General features: G+C 44.6%; 1 protein-coding gene across 14 annotated transcripts in view; it reads left to right on the plus strand.

Moving 5' to 3' along the window:
• KCNT1 (potassium sodium-activated channel subfamily T member 1) overlaps positions 1-13,396 on the plus strand; it is a 200,063-nt gene that overhangs the window by 144,787 nt on the left and 41,880 nt on the right. For all 14 annotated transcript variants that reach the window (XM_083485752.1, XM_083485755.1, XM_083485754.1 and 11 more), the window contains 5 exons: positions 2,212-2,376; positions 3,813-3,949; positions 6,253-6,316; positions 7,421-7,529; positions 12,735-12,843. In XM_083485752.1, the coding sequence (XP_083341878.1) occupies positions 2,212-2,376; positions 3,813-3,949; positions 6,253-6,316; positions 7,421-7,529; positions 12,735-12,843 (584 nt within the window). The remainder of the gene's footprint in view (positions 1-2,211; positions 2,377-3,812; positions 3,950-6,252; positions 6,317-7,420; positions 7,530-12,734; positions 12,844-13,396) is intronic.

Below are 13,396 nucleotides of genomic sequence, written 5' to 3' on the forward strand. Positions count from 1 at the left end.
TAGGGATGAAGTAAGGCATCGGCTTCCATCTGCCCTATATTCATTGCAGGCAGCACTGTTTCTTTCTGCTGCAGTTTGTCTTCTGTTAAAAACTATGTTGTTGTTACATTTTTCCAATGTAATTTTTCCATTGCATTTTCCATTTCCAATGCGAAGTAAACATAAACTGTGTGTGTGTGTGTGTGTGTGTAATCAGTCATGTATCATTTGTGGACTGAAAGCAAAAACAACAGTGGTTAGTGGATTGATTTTCGTTCCAGGCATGGAACAAATAAGAGAACATTGGCAATTTCTGCTCCCATTTCTATTTTTGTCAGAATTCTTTGATATCCCTATCCACAGCATATTCCACTTGAAGTGTGCAAGTCTCTGGACCTGTTGACGTAGTTCCCCGTTATGGCTTATGAGCTAACGGGTCCACCAGGAGATGTTGCCCTTGGCTGCCCACCAGCTGGCTGCCAAGTTGACCTTTTGAGGCAGACAAGCTTTCTCCGCAGTCACTGTGCTGGAGGACTTCCAGAGTTTTCACTCAGCTGTGAAACTGTCACGGACTCGTTGAGCTGTGACTAGCTGATACCTTGAGCCAGGGAGGAAAAAAGAGAAGCCATCACTTTCCTCAGTAGCTTGCTGGCCTTTATTGTTTACAGCTTGAGCTGTCTAGGCAGGCGATTCCCAGGAGACTGATTTCAACAGCAAAAGAGGCGGTTGCCACGTTTCCAGGGAATTCAGCATGAAAGGTGGTGGTGGCTTTGTGTGGGAGGGGGCTACTGCTTCTGCCTCCCCTCCAGCATCTACTACCAGAGGTATTCCACAAGATGTAGTAATGGCCACCAACTTCCCATGGCTTTAAAACAGGACTAGGTAAATTCACGGGGAAGGCTATCAGTGTTTACAAGCCATGAGGGCCATGTTCTAGTTCCGCTGCCAGGTGCAGTATGCCTCAGAATACCAGTGCTGTGCATTCACAAGTGGGGAGAATTGCTCCTGCCCTCAGGGCCTGCTTGTGGGCTTCCTGTAAGCATCTATTTGGCCACTGTGAGAACAGGTTGATCGAGAAGGGGACCAGCAGGGCTCTTCTGAGGTGCTTACTCTGCTTCATTCCCACCAATAAGCACACTGGAACCACTAGTGAAGGCTGATCCATTAGAGTGAATGGGGCACTGACTCAACAATCTCAGTCAGTTTTCAGCCAGCACCTGTATGCCTGCCTTTTCACTTACAACCGGGGTAGTTCTTCCTGTCATTGGTTCTGGCATCACAAGTTGCTGGTTTCCTTGCCTTCTCCTCTACAAGTTCTAATGGGCACCAGCCACCACCTACCTTCCTTCCTTCCTTCCTTCCTTCCTTCCTTCCTTCCTTCCTTCCTTCCTTCCTTTCTCTCTCTCTCTCTCTCTCTCTCTCTCTCTCTCTCTCTCTCTCTCTTTCTTTCTTTCCACATGGTTTCCTCCACACAGTGCTGATTCAAGCAGTAAAACTGGAGGGAGGGTAAAAGGTAAAGCATACTCTCCCACCACTTTTCCAATCAAAATCACAACCTCTTAAAACTTTCTCTCTCTAAAAAAAGTTGGGTAATTGTTACATATTTGCTTTGACATATAGCGTACCCTTGAGTGGCTGAGTAGTCCCACTGCTAGTGATTGCAAATCACAATGTTCTCAGTTGGAAAGTGACATTTTCGCTGATAGCTCTAGTAGCTCTATCTCTCAATTGTGCACCCCACCCATTTACCGTATTTTTTGCACCATAACACTCACTTTTTTCCTCCTAGAAAGTAAGGGGAAATGTCTGTGCGTGTTATGGAGTGAATGCCTGCGGGGGGGGGGGAGAGATCTGCTGCAGTCGTGAGCAGAGGATCCATGGTTCCCCTTCCTTCCCTCCTCCGTGGTTACAAAGCATGGATCCACATGGATCCTCAGGATTTTTGCATTGGGCTACTCCAAACTCACTGTCAGATCACATGTCTGTGGCCACAGCATGAGCCACAAAAATCATATATCCACAATTTTGTTTAGAATATTTTTTTCTTGTTTTCCTCCTCTAAAAACTATGTGCGTGTTATGGTCTGGTGCGTGTTATAGAGCGAAAAATACGGTAATTAATGCCCCTCAAATGAGCCTGGTGCTGTCTGAAACGGAGTTGACACAGGAGGACCAGCCTTTGGAAGCCCACTATGCTACTGGGTGACCTGCTTCATTTCCCACCCTCTTGCAGTTTGAGGAACTTGTGTACCTGTGGATGGAGCGTCAGAAGTCAGGAGGGAACTACAGTCGCCACCGAGCCCAGACAGAGAAGCACGTGGTCCTCTGTGTCAGCTCCCTCAAGATTGACCTGCTCATGGACTTCCTCAATGAGTTTTATGCTCACCCTCGTCTGCAGGTGAAGACCTTTATGTCAGCTTCTAAAGCACGGGTAGGGAACCTCAGACCTGGAGGCCAAATGTGGCCCATCAGGCCTCTCTTTCCAGTCACTCCCCCTCTCCTTAGGTCACATCCCTCACCTTGTTTCACACCAGGGCTGGCCCAGGACATTTGGCCCCTGAGACAAACCACAAAATGGCGTCCCCCTGGCCTGGGAGGAAGGGGTGAGTGAAGATCTGCATCAGGAGAAAGGGGGCAATAAAGGTCTACATTGGGAGCAAGGGTGGGAGGAGACCAGCCACGCTTCCTATTCACCAAGAGGCCACTGTAGAGGCAGCATGGGGGGGGAGGGTCCTGAGAAGATAAAAGATTTGGCTTCGAAGGAGTGTGCCGCCGCAGTGGGTGATGCACTCCTTGGAGCCTGGATTTGCTGCTCCTGTGGATCCTGCCACCTGAGGCGGTTGTCTCACCTTGCCTCGTGGGTGTGCCAGCCCTGCTTCACACCTTCCTTAAGTGCTTTTGTTTGACGGGAACACTTTTGAGCTGTGATGATATCTCTTGCTTGCCGGAATGGATGATAGAGGGAGGTGTGTTTGTGTGTAGATACCATCCACTTCTGGATGGCTGGAAATGTATTCAGATTTCACCTCCTGCTTTTGCCTCTGGTCCCACCCCACCCCCCACTAGCACCTGACCCCTTTGAAGGTTTGCTGTTAGGGTATGTCGCCCTCAAATGCAAAATGCTCTCCAGTCCCATTGTAAAGAGAGAGACACCGAGGCTCAAAAGTCTGCCTAGAGATTCACAGTCTGACATAGGATAATGCCCTCACATGGTCTCAGAGGTGAGCAAATTGCTGTACAGTTTGCATAAAATAGTGTCAAGTATTTGTTTTTATTTGTTTGTTTTAAAATAAGGTACAGATAGAATCAACACAATTTAAAACAAGTATTAAAAAGAAAACCATACAAACAATTGCGGTGGATGTGTACCTTCTTATTTCAGGTAGCTGCCATGGAATCAGGGAAATCAGTTTCAAGTCAATGGAGAGGAGAGTTAACATTCTTATTCCGATGTAGGGATCCTTAGAAAATCTGCCCCATCCAAGTGCACAAGCTCTTTTTCCACCTGGATTTCAGGGGATCCCCCCCCAAAAAACCCCAACAACAGTGCATGGAGAAGCGGTTAACCCTCCTCACTAAATCCCATGGTCCTGATCCTGCTTGGGCACTATTGCAGATCCTCTTTTTGAATGAATGAATGAATGAATGTGTTAAATGGAATTACACATTGAACTAATAGCTTTGGAAAGATCTGAAGGGTTTCCTTAAAATTGCAGCATCCTCGCAGACCTACTATTTGGAGACTTGGGCGCCTGTGAGAAGCCTTTCTAGTTAAGCCAGTCCCAAAGTTTTTGTGTAAATGTGCTCCTAAATATTTCTAGGCTTCTCTTTCAGGATTACTATGTGGTGATCCTGTGCCCAACAGAGATGGATATTCAAGTGCGTCGGGTCCTGCAGATCCCACTGTGGTCTCAACGGGTGATCTATCTCCAGGGATCTGCTCTGAAAGACCAGGATCTCATGAGAGCAAAGTGAGTTTGGAAAGGGGAGATGGGCTTAGCAGGTGCACAGCCTCACAAAGAGATCTGTGAGATTTGGATGCTTAAACTTGTTTGCCAATGTCTACCTGCGTACCTGTGTGTTAGTCCAGTGAATGACAGCCTCCCTTTCCCTGCTTCCTTTATTACGTGGAAGAAGGCGTGTTAAAGATTGGAATTGCTGAGTTACGCTCTTTCCTATCCCATCCTTGTGGAAGGGCTTCTGCTCCATGTTTTGCATGCTGAAGGCCTCGGGTTCAATCCCTGGCATTGCCAGGTAAGGTTGGAAAAGACTACGGTGTGGCTGCAACCTGGAGTTCTTTGTACAATTCTGGTTGCCTCACCTCAAAAATGATATTGCAGAGTTCTGAAAAGGGCAGCCAAAAGGATCTATGGGATGGAGAAACTCTTCTGTGATGAATGGTTGCAGCATTTAGGGCTTTTTAGTTTAGATAAAAGGCAAGAAAGAGGTGGTGCGGTAGAGGTTTATAAAACTATGCGTGGCATGAAGAGAGTGGATAGAGGAAAGATTTTCTCCCTCTCTCATGACACTAGAACTCATGGACATCCAATGAAGTTCTGCATTTTGGAAGATTCAGGGTGGGTAAAAGGAAGCATGTTATGCAGTGCGTAATTTAACCAAGGAACTTGCTCCCATGGGAAGCCATGATGATAGCCAACTTGAATGGCTTTAAAAGAGGTTTACAGGTGAAACTCGAAAAATTTGAATATCGTGGAAAAGTTCATTTATTTCAGTAATTCAACTTAAAAGGTGAAACTAATATATGAGATTGACTCATGACATGCAAAGCGAGATATGCTTCTACTTCTCAGAGGTCCAATCTTGCTCTATTTGCAATCCTTGTTTTGCTGATTTCATTTAATATTCTAATTTTCCGAGATTGTTAATTTGGGGTTTTCATCAGCTGTATGCCACGATCATCACAATTATAACAAATAAAGGCTTGACATACCTTGCTTTGCATGTCATGGGTCTCTCTCATATATTAGTTTCACCTTTTAAGTTGAATTGCTGAAATAAATGAACTTTCCCACGATGTTCTAATTTTTCGAGTTTCACCTGTAGATTAATTCATGGAGGATAAGGCTATTGATAGCTACTAGCTGTGATGGCTCTGCTCTGCCTGCACAGCTGGAGGCAGTAATGCTTCGGTATATGTGTTGCTGAGGATCACAAGTGGAAAGAGGGCTCATGCTTGCAGGTTTCCCACAGGCATCTTGTTGGCCACAGTGAGAACAGAATGCTGGACTAAATGGGCCATTGGCCTGATCCAGCAGGGCTCCTCTGATGTTCTTATGTACTACTTAGTAGTAATATTGTTCTTAACTTAGTGCCATCCATGTGAAAGTAGGCAGGTTTCTGACCCAGTAAACTTACAGTCTTAGAGTTCAGCCCAGGGAACAACTGAGGAAAGGTGAGGGATCTGGAGGGAAGGGGTCAGCAAAGGAAGAATTGCAGCCACAGCTATATCCTGTGCTAGTCCTACTCTGAGTAAACCCATTGAAATTTATAAACATGTGCATATTCTGAGTAAAATTTAATTGGATTCAACTTTTGCTACCTGGGTAAAGATGTGTGTGTGTGTGTGTGTGTGTGTGTGTGTGTGTGTGTGTCACACACACAAAGTTGTATCCAACTAAGGTCTACTTGGAGTACACCCATTTAAATTAATGAGTCACAGTTAGTCATGCCCAGTGCTTTTTTCTGGGGGTATGCAGGGGTACGTATACCCCTAAACATTTTGTGAATCTTTGTACTTTTGTCCATTTACTGTATTTATTTTTCCTGATTTGAACTATAAAATGATCATTTTTTTTGAGTCAAAATGAGAGTACCCCTAAACATATTTTATTTTTTTTAGGAAAAAAGCACTGGTCATGCCCATTAGTTCCAATGAATCTACTCTAACATGGGATACAACCCACTATTTGTACCTTGCCATCAATGTACATAGCACTTAATAGACTGTGTAATCCTGAAATACATCCTATTTGGTGGGTTGCATCCAGCGTTTTGTACACGCATGTAGACATTCCAAATTGGTGTGGGGGTGTGGGGAGAGAACAGAAGGATGTGGGGAGATTTAAGGTCAACAAAAGTGATCAAATGAAGTTTCCCAAATATTTGGATTTTGTTGCTATCGGGATGGGGATTAAAAGGTTAAGCCAAAGGCTTTGCGAATAAAGGACTTTGAGACACAGACTCTGCCCTCCTGCCTTTATCTGGAATTTGACCTCCTGTTGGGTCTGATTGACAGAATCTTTTATGCTTTCAGGATGGACAATGGCGAAGCTTGTTTCATTCTGAGCAGCCGAAATGAGGTGGACCGCACAGCTGCTGTAAGTCCTGGACAATCAGCTTGGCTGTTTCAAGGCTTAACACTCTTCCTGATGAAGCAGTTTCTGTTGGGGAAAATGGGCTTTGTATACCTGGACAAACAAAGGAGAGTTGAAGAGCATTTGGTCTTGCAATTCTCACCTGACGATTTTGAGATTGGGAATTGTCTTTCCCAATAGCCTCCCTAAAACGGAACTATTATCTACACCGAGGGTGGGGAACTATTTTGGTCTCTTGGGCCAGAAATTTTACTCCTCAACCCAACCCCTGGGGGCGTACTTTGACATGTGAGTGGGGCCGTCTACCTGTCTATCATCTGTTATCCTTATGATGACATCAGGGGACCCCTGGATCACATCCAGTTGTCATAGTTGACCCGTAGAATAGACAAAGCAGAACCCAGCAGGACAGAGCCTAGGTGAGTGGAGGGTCCACTCCTGATGGCTGTGCTTCACTTGCAGGAAATGAACTGGCAAAGCAGCACCAACTCGTCACTCCTTGATAATTTCTTACAATTTCTTTTCAGTGGAGAATGATCAAAAAATGTGGAAGAACTTTTAAACAAAGCATTTCTTTTAAGCTAGGAATTGCAGTTGCCAATAGGCAATGTGGTTTGTTTTTTTGTTTTCCTTTTTTGTTTTTTTAAAAATTGTATTTGTGTGGTGTTATTTGGGGTTTGATTGCATTTGGTGTATAGCATGTGACACTGACAGCTCTGGATGAGATTTCATCTGGGATGCCTGCCAAAGTCAAACAGCCAAGGGAACTAGGTGTGTTTTTCTGGCCAAGACATCTACAATCCTTCACCTGCTTATTTGGGAGTAAGCCTCAATTAACTCAGTGGGGCTGACTTCTGAGTAGACATGTATAGTATTGTGCTGTACAACTCTCCAGTTTCAAATGCTGAGGTTCACATTTTGGATTTCAGCTTTGAAATTTCGCATTCAGTAGGAAAAGCCATATTTCAAAGCTTTGTAATTCTTGTGCGATTCAAGCATACGTGTACCCTGCAGTTTTAGAAGTGAAACTCACACAACACAATTTGTCCAATGCAGAAAATAAATGCAAGGAAGGCTTCTGATTATTGCTTTTTTCTCTTTCTGTAGGATCATCAAACTATCCTGAGGGCCTGGGCGGTGAAGGACTTTGCTCCAAATTGTCCTCTCTATGTTCAGATTTTGAAGCCAGAGAATAAGTTCCATGTAAAATTTGCTGGTAGGGTTCCCCACTGTCCTGTTTCTTCTTGTTTCATTTTACTTTAGAGATAAAGCACATGAGAAGTGACATGATAGAAGTTCATAAACTAATGCATGGCATGAAGTAGCTGGGTAGAGAAAAGTTTTTGCCTGTCTCTTGTAAGACTAGAACTCAGGGAATGAAGGTGAATGATGGAAGTCCCGCTTGGACTACTGCAATGCGCGCTACGTGGGGCTACCTTTGAAGGTCACCCGGAAACTGCAACTAATCCAGAATGCAGCAGATAGAGACTGGTGACTGGGAGTGGCTGTCGGGACCATATAAGACCAGTCCTGAGAGATCTGCATTGGCTCCCAGTACGTTTCCGAGCACAATTCAAAGTGTTGGTGCTGACCTTTAAAGCCCTAAACGGCCTCGGCCCAATATACCTGAAGGAGCGTCTCCACTCCCATCGTTCAGCCCGGAAACTGAGGTCCAGCGCCGAGGGCCTTCTGGCAGTTCCCTCATTGCGAGAAGTGAGGTTACAGGGAACCAGACAGATGGCCTTCTTGGTAGTGGCGCCCACCCTGTGGAACACCCTCCCTTCAGATGTGAAGGAAATAAGCAGCTATCCTATCTTTAAAAGACATCTGAAGGCAGCCCTGTTCAGGGATGTTTTTAATATTTAATGCTGTACTGTTTTTAACACTTGATTGGGAGCCGCCCAGAGTGGCTGGGGAAACTCAGCCAGATGGGCGGGGTATAAATAATAAATTATTATTATTATTATTATATAAGATTCGGGAGAGACAACAGACAACTATGGAGCTCCCACAGGAGGCAGTGATGGCCACCAACTTGGATAGCTTTAAAAGAGGATTAGATGCCTTTGTGGAAGTTAAGGTTATCAATGACTGCTAGTCTCATGATGGCTATGCTCTGCCTTCAGGGTCAGAGAAAGTAATGCTTCTGAATACCAGTTGCTTGAAACCAATGGAGGGGAGTTGTCCTTAGGTCCTGCTTCCAAGTTTCTGAGTGTGGCATAGGGCTGCAAGAAGAGGATGCTGGACTTGATTGACCGTCATGTCTGTTCTTATATGACCTTGTTGTTGTTTAGTCATTTAGTCGTGTCCGACTCTTCATGACCCCCTGGACCAGAGCACGCCAGGCACTCCTGTCTTCCACTGCCTCCCGCAGTTTGGGCAGACTCATGTTTGTAGCTTCGAGAACACTGTCCAACCATCTCGTCCTCTGCTGTCCCCTTCTCCTTGTGCCCTCAATCTTTCCCAACATCAGGGTCTTTTCCAGGGAGTCTTCTCTTCTCATGAGGTGGCCAAAGTGTTGGAGCCTCAGCTTCACGATCCGTCCTTCCAGTGAGCACTCCGGGCTGATTTCTTTCAGAATGGATAGGTTTGATCTTCTTGCAGTCCATGGGACTCAAGAGTCTCCTCCAGCACCATAATTCAAAAGCATCAATTCTTTGGTGATCAGCCTTCTTTATGGTCCAGCTCTCACTTCCATACATCACTACTGGGAAAACCATAGCTTTTACTATATGGACCTTATACTACACCAAATTTACATGAGGATATTTTTAATTTTAAAAACTATGTTTATTAGTTTTAAACTACACAGAAAAACAAAAAAGAGTGAGGGGAAGGATCGTTACCCCTTTACAAAAAACCCAAACACTTAATCCATCACATAAAATATTTCACATACAGTCTCAATTACAAAAAAAACCACCCATCTAGTTTCAAAAAAACCATAAAAAAGGAGCATAGAAAAAGGTTGTTTAAGAACTATATCCAAAACAGAGAGAAAACAATAGAACTAAGTGTGAATATAATATTGTTTCTGTTATTTAGAATGTTTTCTTAATTTTGTAGAAAGATAGCATGGATTGATTCCAATGAAAGCTGTTGAGTTACATGCTTATGTCGCATGAGGGGGAAAGCCCTTATGTCAATAGACGCCAATATACATCCACCCCTTATATATAATGCTGCAATAGGTAAAGATGTGGGACTTCGGTGGTGCTGTGGTCTAAACCACTGAGCCTCTTGGGCTTGCCAATCTGAAGGTTGGCAGTTCAAATTCATGCGACAGTGGTGAGCTTCCGTTTCTCTGTCCCAGCTCCTGCCAACCTAGCAGTTCAAAAGCATACCAACACGAATAGATAAATACCGTATTTTTTGCTCTATAAGACTCACTTTTTCCCTCCTCAAAAGTAAGGGAAAATGTGTGTGCGTCTTATGGAGCGAATGCAGGCTGCACATCTATCCCAGAAGCCAGAACAGCAAGAGGGATTGCTGCTTTCACTGCGCAACGATCCCTCTTGCTGTTCTGGCTTCTGAGATTCAGAATATTTTTTTTCTTGTTTTCCTCCTCCAAAAACTAGGTGCGTCTTGTGGTCTGGTGCGTCTTATAGAGCGAAAAATACGGTAGGTACCATTGCGGTGGCCATTGTCCCATTGCACCAGAAGCAGTATAGTCATGCTGACCCAATGACCCAGAAAGCTGTCTGTGGACAAACGCCGGCTCCCTCGGTCTGAAGTGACCTGAGCGCCACACCCCATAGTCGCCTTTGACTGGACCTAACCATCCAGGGGTCCTTTACCTTTACCTTAATGCTGCAATGCTGTTCACCACTGCCCCTCACCTCTGATGAGATGGCAAGGGAAGAGTTGGGATCTGACTCCTTCAAGCATCTAACGTAATACAGAAGGGTTGCTAAAGGGCAAACTAAACATGGTCTTTTTGACAAGGTTTGGCCCCTGTATATCAACTATGTAAACAGAAGTGCTCCAGCTACTCATGCTTATTTATGCTGAAGGAGCGTCTCCACCTCCATCATTCTGCCTGGACACTGGGGTCCAGCGCTGAGGGCCTTCTGGTGGTTCCCTCACTGCGAGAAGCCAAGTTACAGGGAACCAGGCAGAGGGCCTTCTCGGTAGTGGCACCCGCCCTGTGGAATGCCCTCCCACCAGATGTCAAAGAAAAGAAGAACTACCAGATTTTTAGAAGACATCTGAAGGCAGCCCTCTTTAGGGAAGCTTTTGATGTTTGATGGATTACTGTATTTTAATATTTTGTTGGAAGCCGCACAGAGTGGCTGGGGAAACCCAACCAGATGGGCGGGGTATAAATAAGAAATTCTATTATGCTCTGTTCTAGAAGACTATCTCACAGATAGCTGACAATCTTGACAATTCATTCAATGCCATAAATATAAGACTATGGAAAAAAAACTGAAATAGAATGTGGAGAATTTAATTCAAGATTGAAAAACAAAATGGAAAGAAAATTAAATTTACATATTATTTGTCCTTTCTCTTGCTGTCTGCCACTCAGGTGCTAACTATTGATGGGTGACTTCTGGGCTCCTCTTACTCTCCCTTCTGATTATTCTTTAGCTTTAAAATGAACTTCTTCTCCAACCTGGTGCCCTCCAGACATTCTGCACTGCATTTCCCATCAGTCTCAGCCAGCATGGCCATTGGTCAAGTGTGATGGGTACTGTAGTCCAAAACATCTGGAGGGCACCAGGTTGGATAAGGCCAGACTAGTTCTTCCTTCTACTTTTTTGTCTCTTCTCTCCTCCCTGGTATTCATCCTGCTTTGCTAGCTTCCAATTCTTAGCACCCCACAACACCCCCACCCACTCTCTCACATCCTTTATTTCATCCTCTTTTCCACTTGTTCTCTGGGTGGGTTTGTTTGTTTGCTTTCTATCATCTGGAAACATGGGTGGGCTGGAATAAAAAGATAATGTACTTTCTCGGCTGTGTGTAATCAACATCTGAAAAGGAACTAGGGCATCAAACAACTAGATTCTAAGCTCCCTGTGGAGGGTGTTGCTGACAGCCTGGATCCCATGCTGTCACCCATTCCTGTATCTTGGAAATGGCAAGGGAGAATTGCATTCAGAAGAAATAGCCAGTTATTTTGCATTGATATAAGCCAAAGAAAGACAGGGAGAAATTGGGGGGCGGAGAGAGAACCAATGAGGAACCAGCAGCCTAAAAGGAGCATGGCGAAGGAGGATAAGTTTGTCAGTGGCTACCAGCCACTGCTTCAGCCGCTGTTAGACAGAGATGGCTTGGCCACTGTACTTCATGCTCTGGTAACCTCCAGGATGGATTGTTGCCATGTGCTCTGTGTAGGCCTGCCCTTGAAGAAGATTTGGAATTTTTGACTGGTCCAAATCTCGGTGGCCAGATTACTGATTGGTGTTCCATCCAGAGATCACAGACCCCTTTTCTAAAACACCTGCACTGGTTTACACTTTGAAGTTCTATTGCAACCAAGTGGCACATATATATTTTGTTAACTAAATCAATCATAGTCTTCACTCTGATATTTAAGATCCTAAATGACAAAGGCTCCAAATATCTGAAAAACCACCTCTTACATAACTTCTGGAGTCTTAAGATCAGAAGAGGGGACCCTTTTCGTTGCTCCACCTCCTTCAGAAGTTCAGTGGGGTAACAACTCAAATGAGGGCACTCTCTGTGGCAGCCCCATAGCTGTTCCCTACCCAGAAACTTTTTTTATTGCTGTTGTTGTAACCCACCCTGATACCTTAAGGTGAAGGGCGGACAGGAAATCTAAATGAAGGAGGCGGTGGTGGTGTTTATGATAATGATAATAGTGATGATAATGGTGCTGATGATGACGACAACAACAACAACAACAACAATAGAGGAATATGATGATACATGGAGTCCAACAACATCTGGAGGGTTACAGATTCTCCACCTCAACATTAAAGGCTCCAGGTCTTCTTGTGAATGGAGATTCCTGTTTTGCCCATTGTCTCACTTGATCATGGTTTATGAAGCCTTTTGGATCCATGGGCATGTGATGCACCTGTTACTCACCCTCAGGGATGAAGGAGATACAGTTCGGTGCAATTATTTTGCTAAATTATTTCAAGGATATAGATGCTGTGGACCCCAAAAAAAACACAGCCCAGCAAATTGATTGTACTGTATAGCTTTAGCCAGACATTGAAAATCAATAGCACAACAGGGAATCTGCTGTTTTGTTGAAGATTTGTAAACTGTCTGAAGAGTTTTAAAACAAGTATTTCCATTGGTTTCTTGTAAATGCAGCAGTGCAAAGAACAGGGGCTTTGGCGGGTGAGAGGCCCTTACGTGGGAAGGAAGGGGAAACATACTGTGTTTGGTGCCTCAAATCCTTGTGCTTTGGGAGTAATGGGAAGGCCTCTCTTAATTTCAGATCACGTGGTGTGTGAAGAGGAATGTAAGTACGCCATGCTGGCTCTGAACTGCGTCTGCCCAGCTACCTCAACGCTCATAACCCTCCTTGTCCATACGTCCAGAGGACAGTAAGTAATTGAATGACCAGCAAGAGTCAGGCAGGGTGAAGATAGATGGGCACTCTCACCAAGGGAAGGCTGGTAGGGAGGAAGTGGTTTGAATCTGTTTTTAATGCTGTATTGTTTTTAACATTTGATTGGGAGCCGCACAGAGTGGCTGGGGAAACTCAGCCAGATGGGCGGGGTATAAATAGTAAATTATTATTGTTGTTGTTGTTGTTATCTGCATTCTTTGCCCTGAAAGCAAATGCTGCAAATAGATGTGTATTAAACCATTTCCCTCCTTAGCGGATAGATTTCAAATGACCCACCCTCTTGAGATCAAAAAGATGGCTAACTTTTTTCACATTTGCTGTTATCTAGCCTCCTGAGTGCCCCATGATAGCAGAGGGTGTGTCAAAGTGAAAGTGGGTGTGTCCAATAAGTCTGATAGGCAGGGTTGGAGCAGAATGGTTGGAACATCTCCACCCAAACCATCATGGCAGTGGAGATTAGCACCAACACTTCCCACAAGGTGGTCAACTCACTGTTTTGTTTTTGTCTTTTTAATAAAATAGACAAT

Source organism: Podarcis liolepis (assembly GCF_965112155.1).
Source record: "Podarcis liolepis genome assembly, chromosome: Z".
NCBI lineage: Eukaryota > Metazoa > Chordata > Lepidosauria > Squamata > Lacertidae > Podarcis > Podarcis liolepis.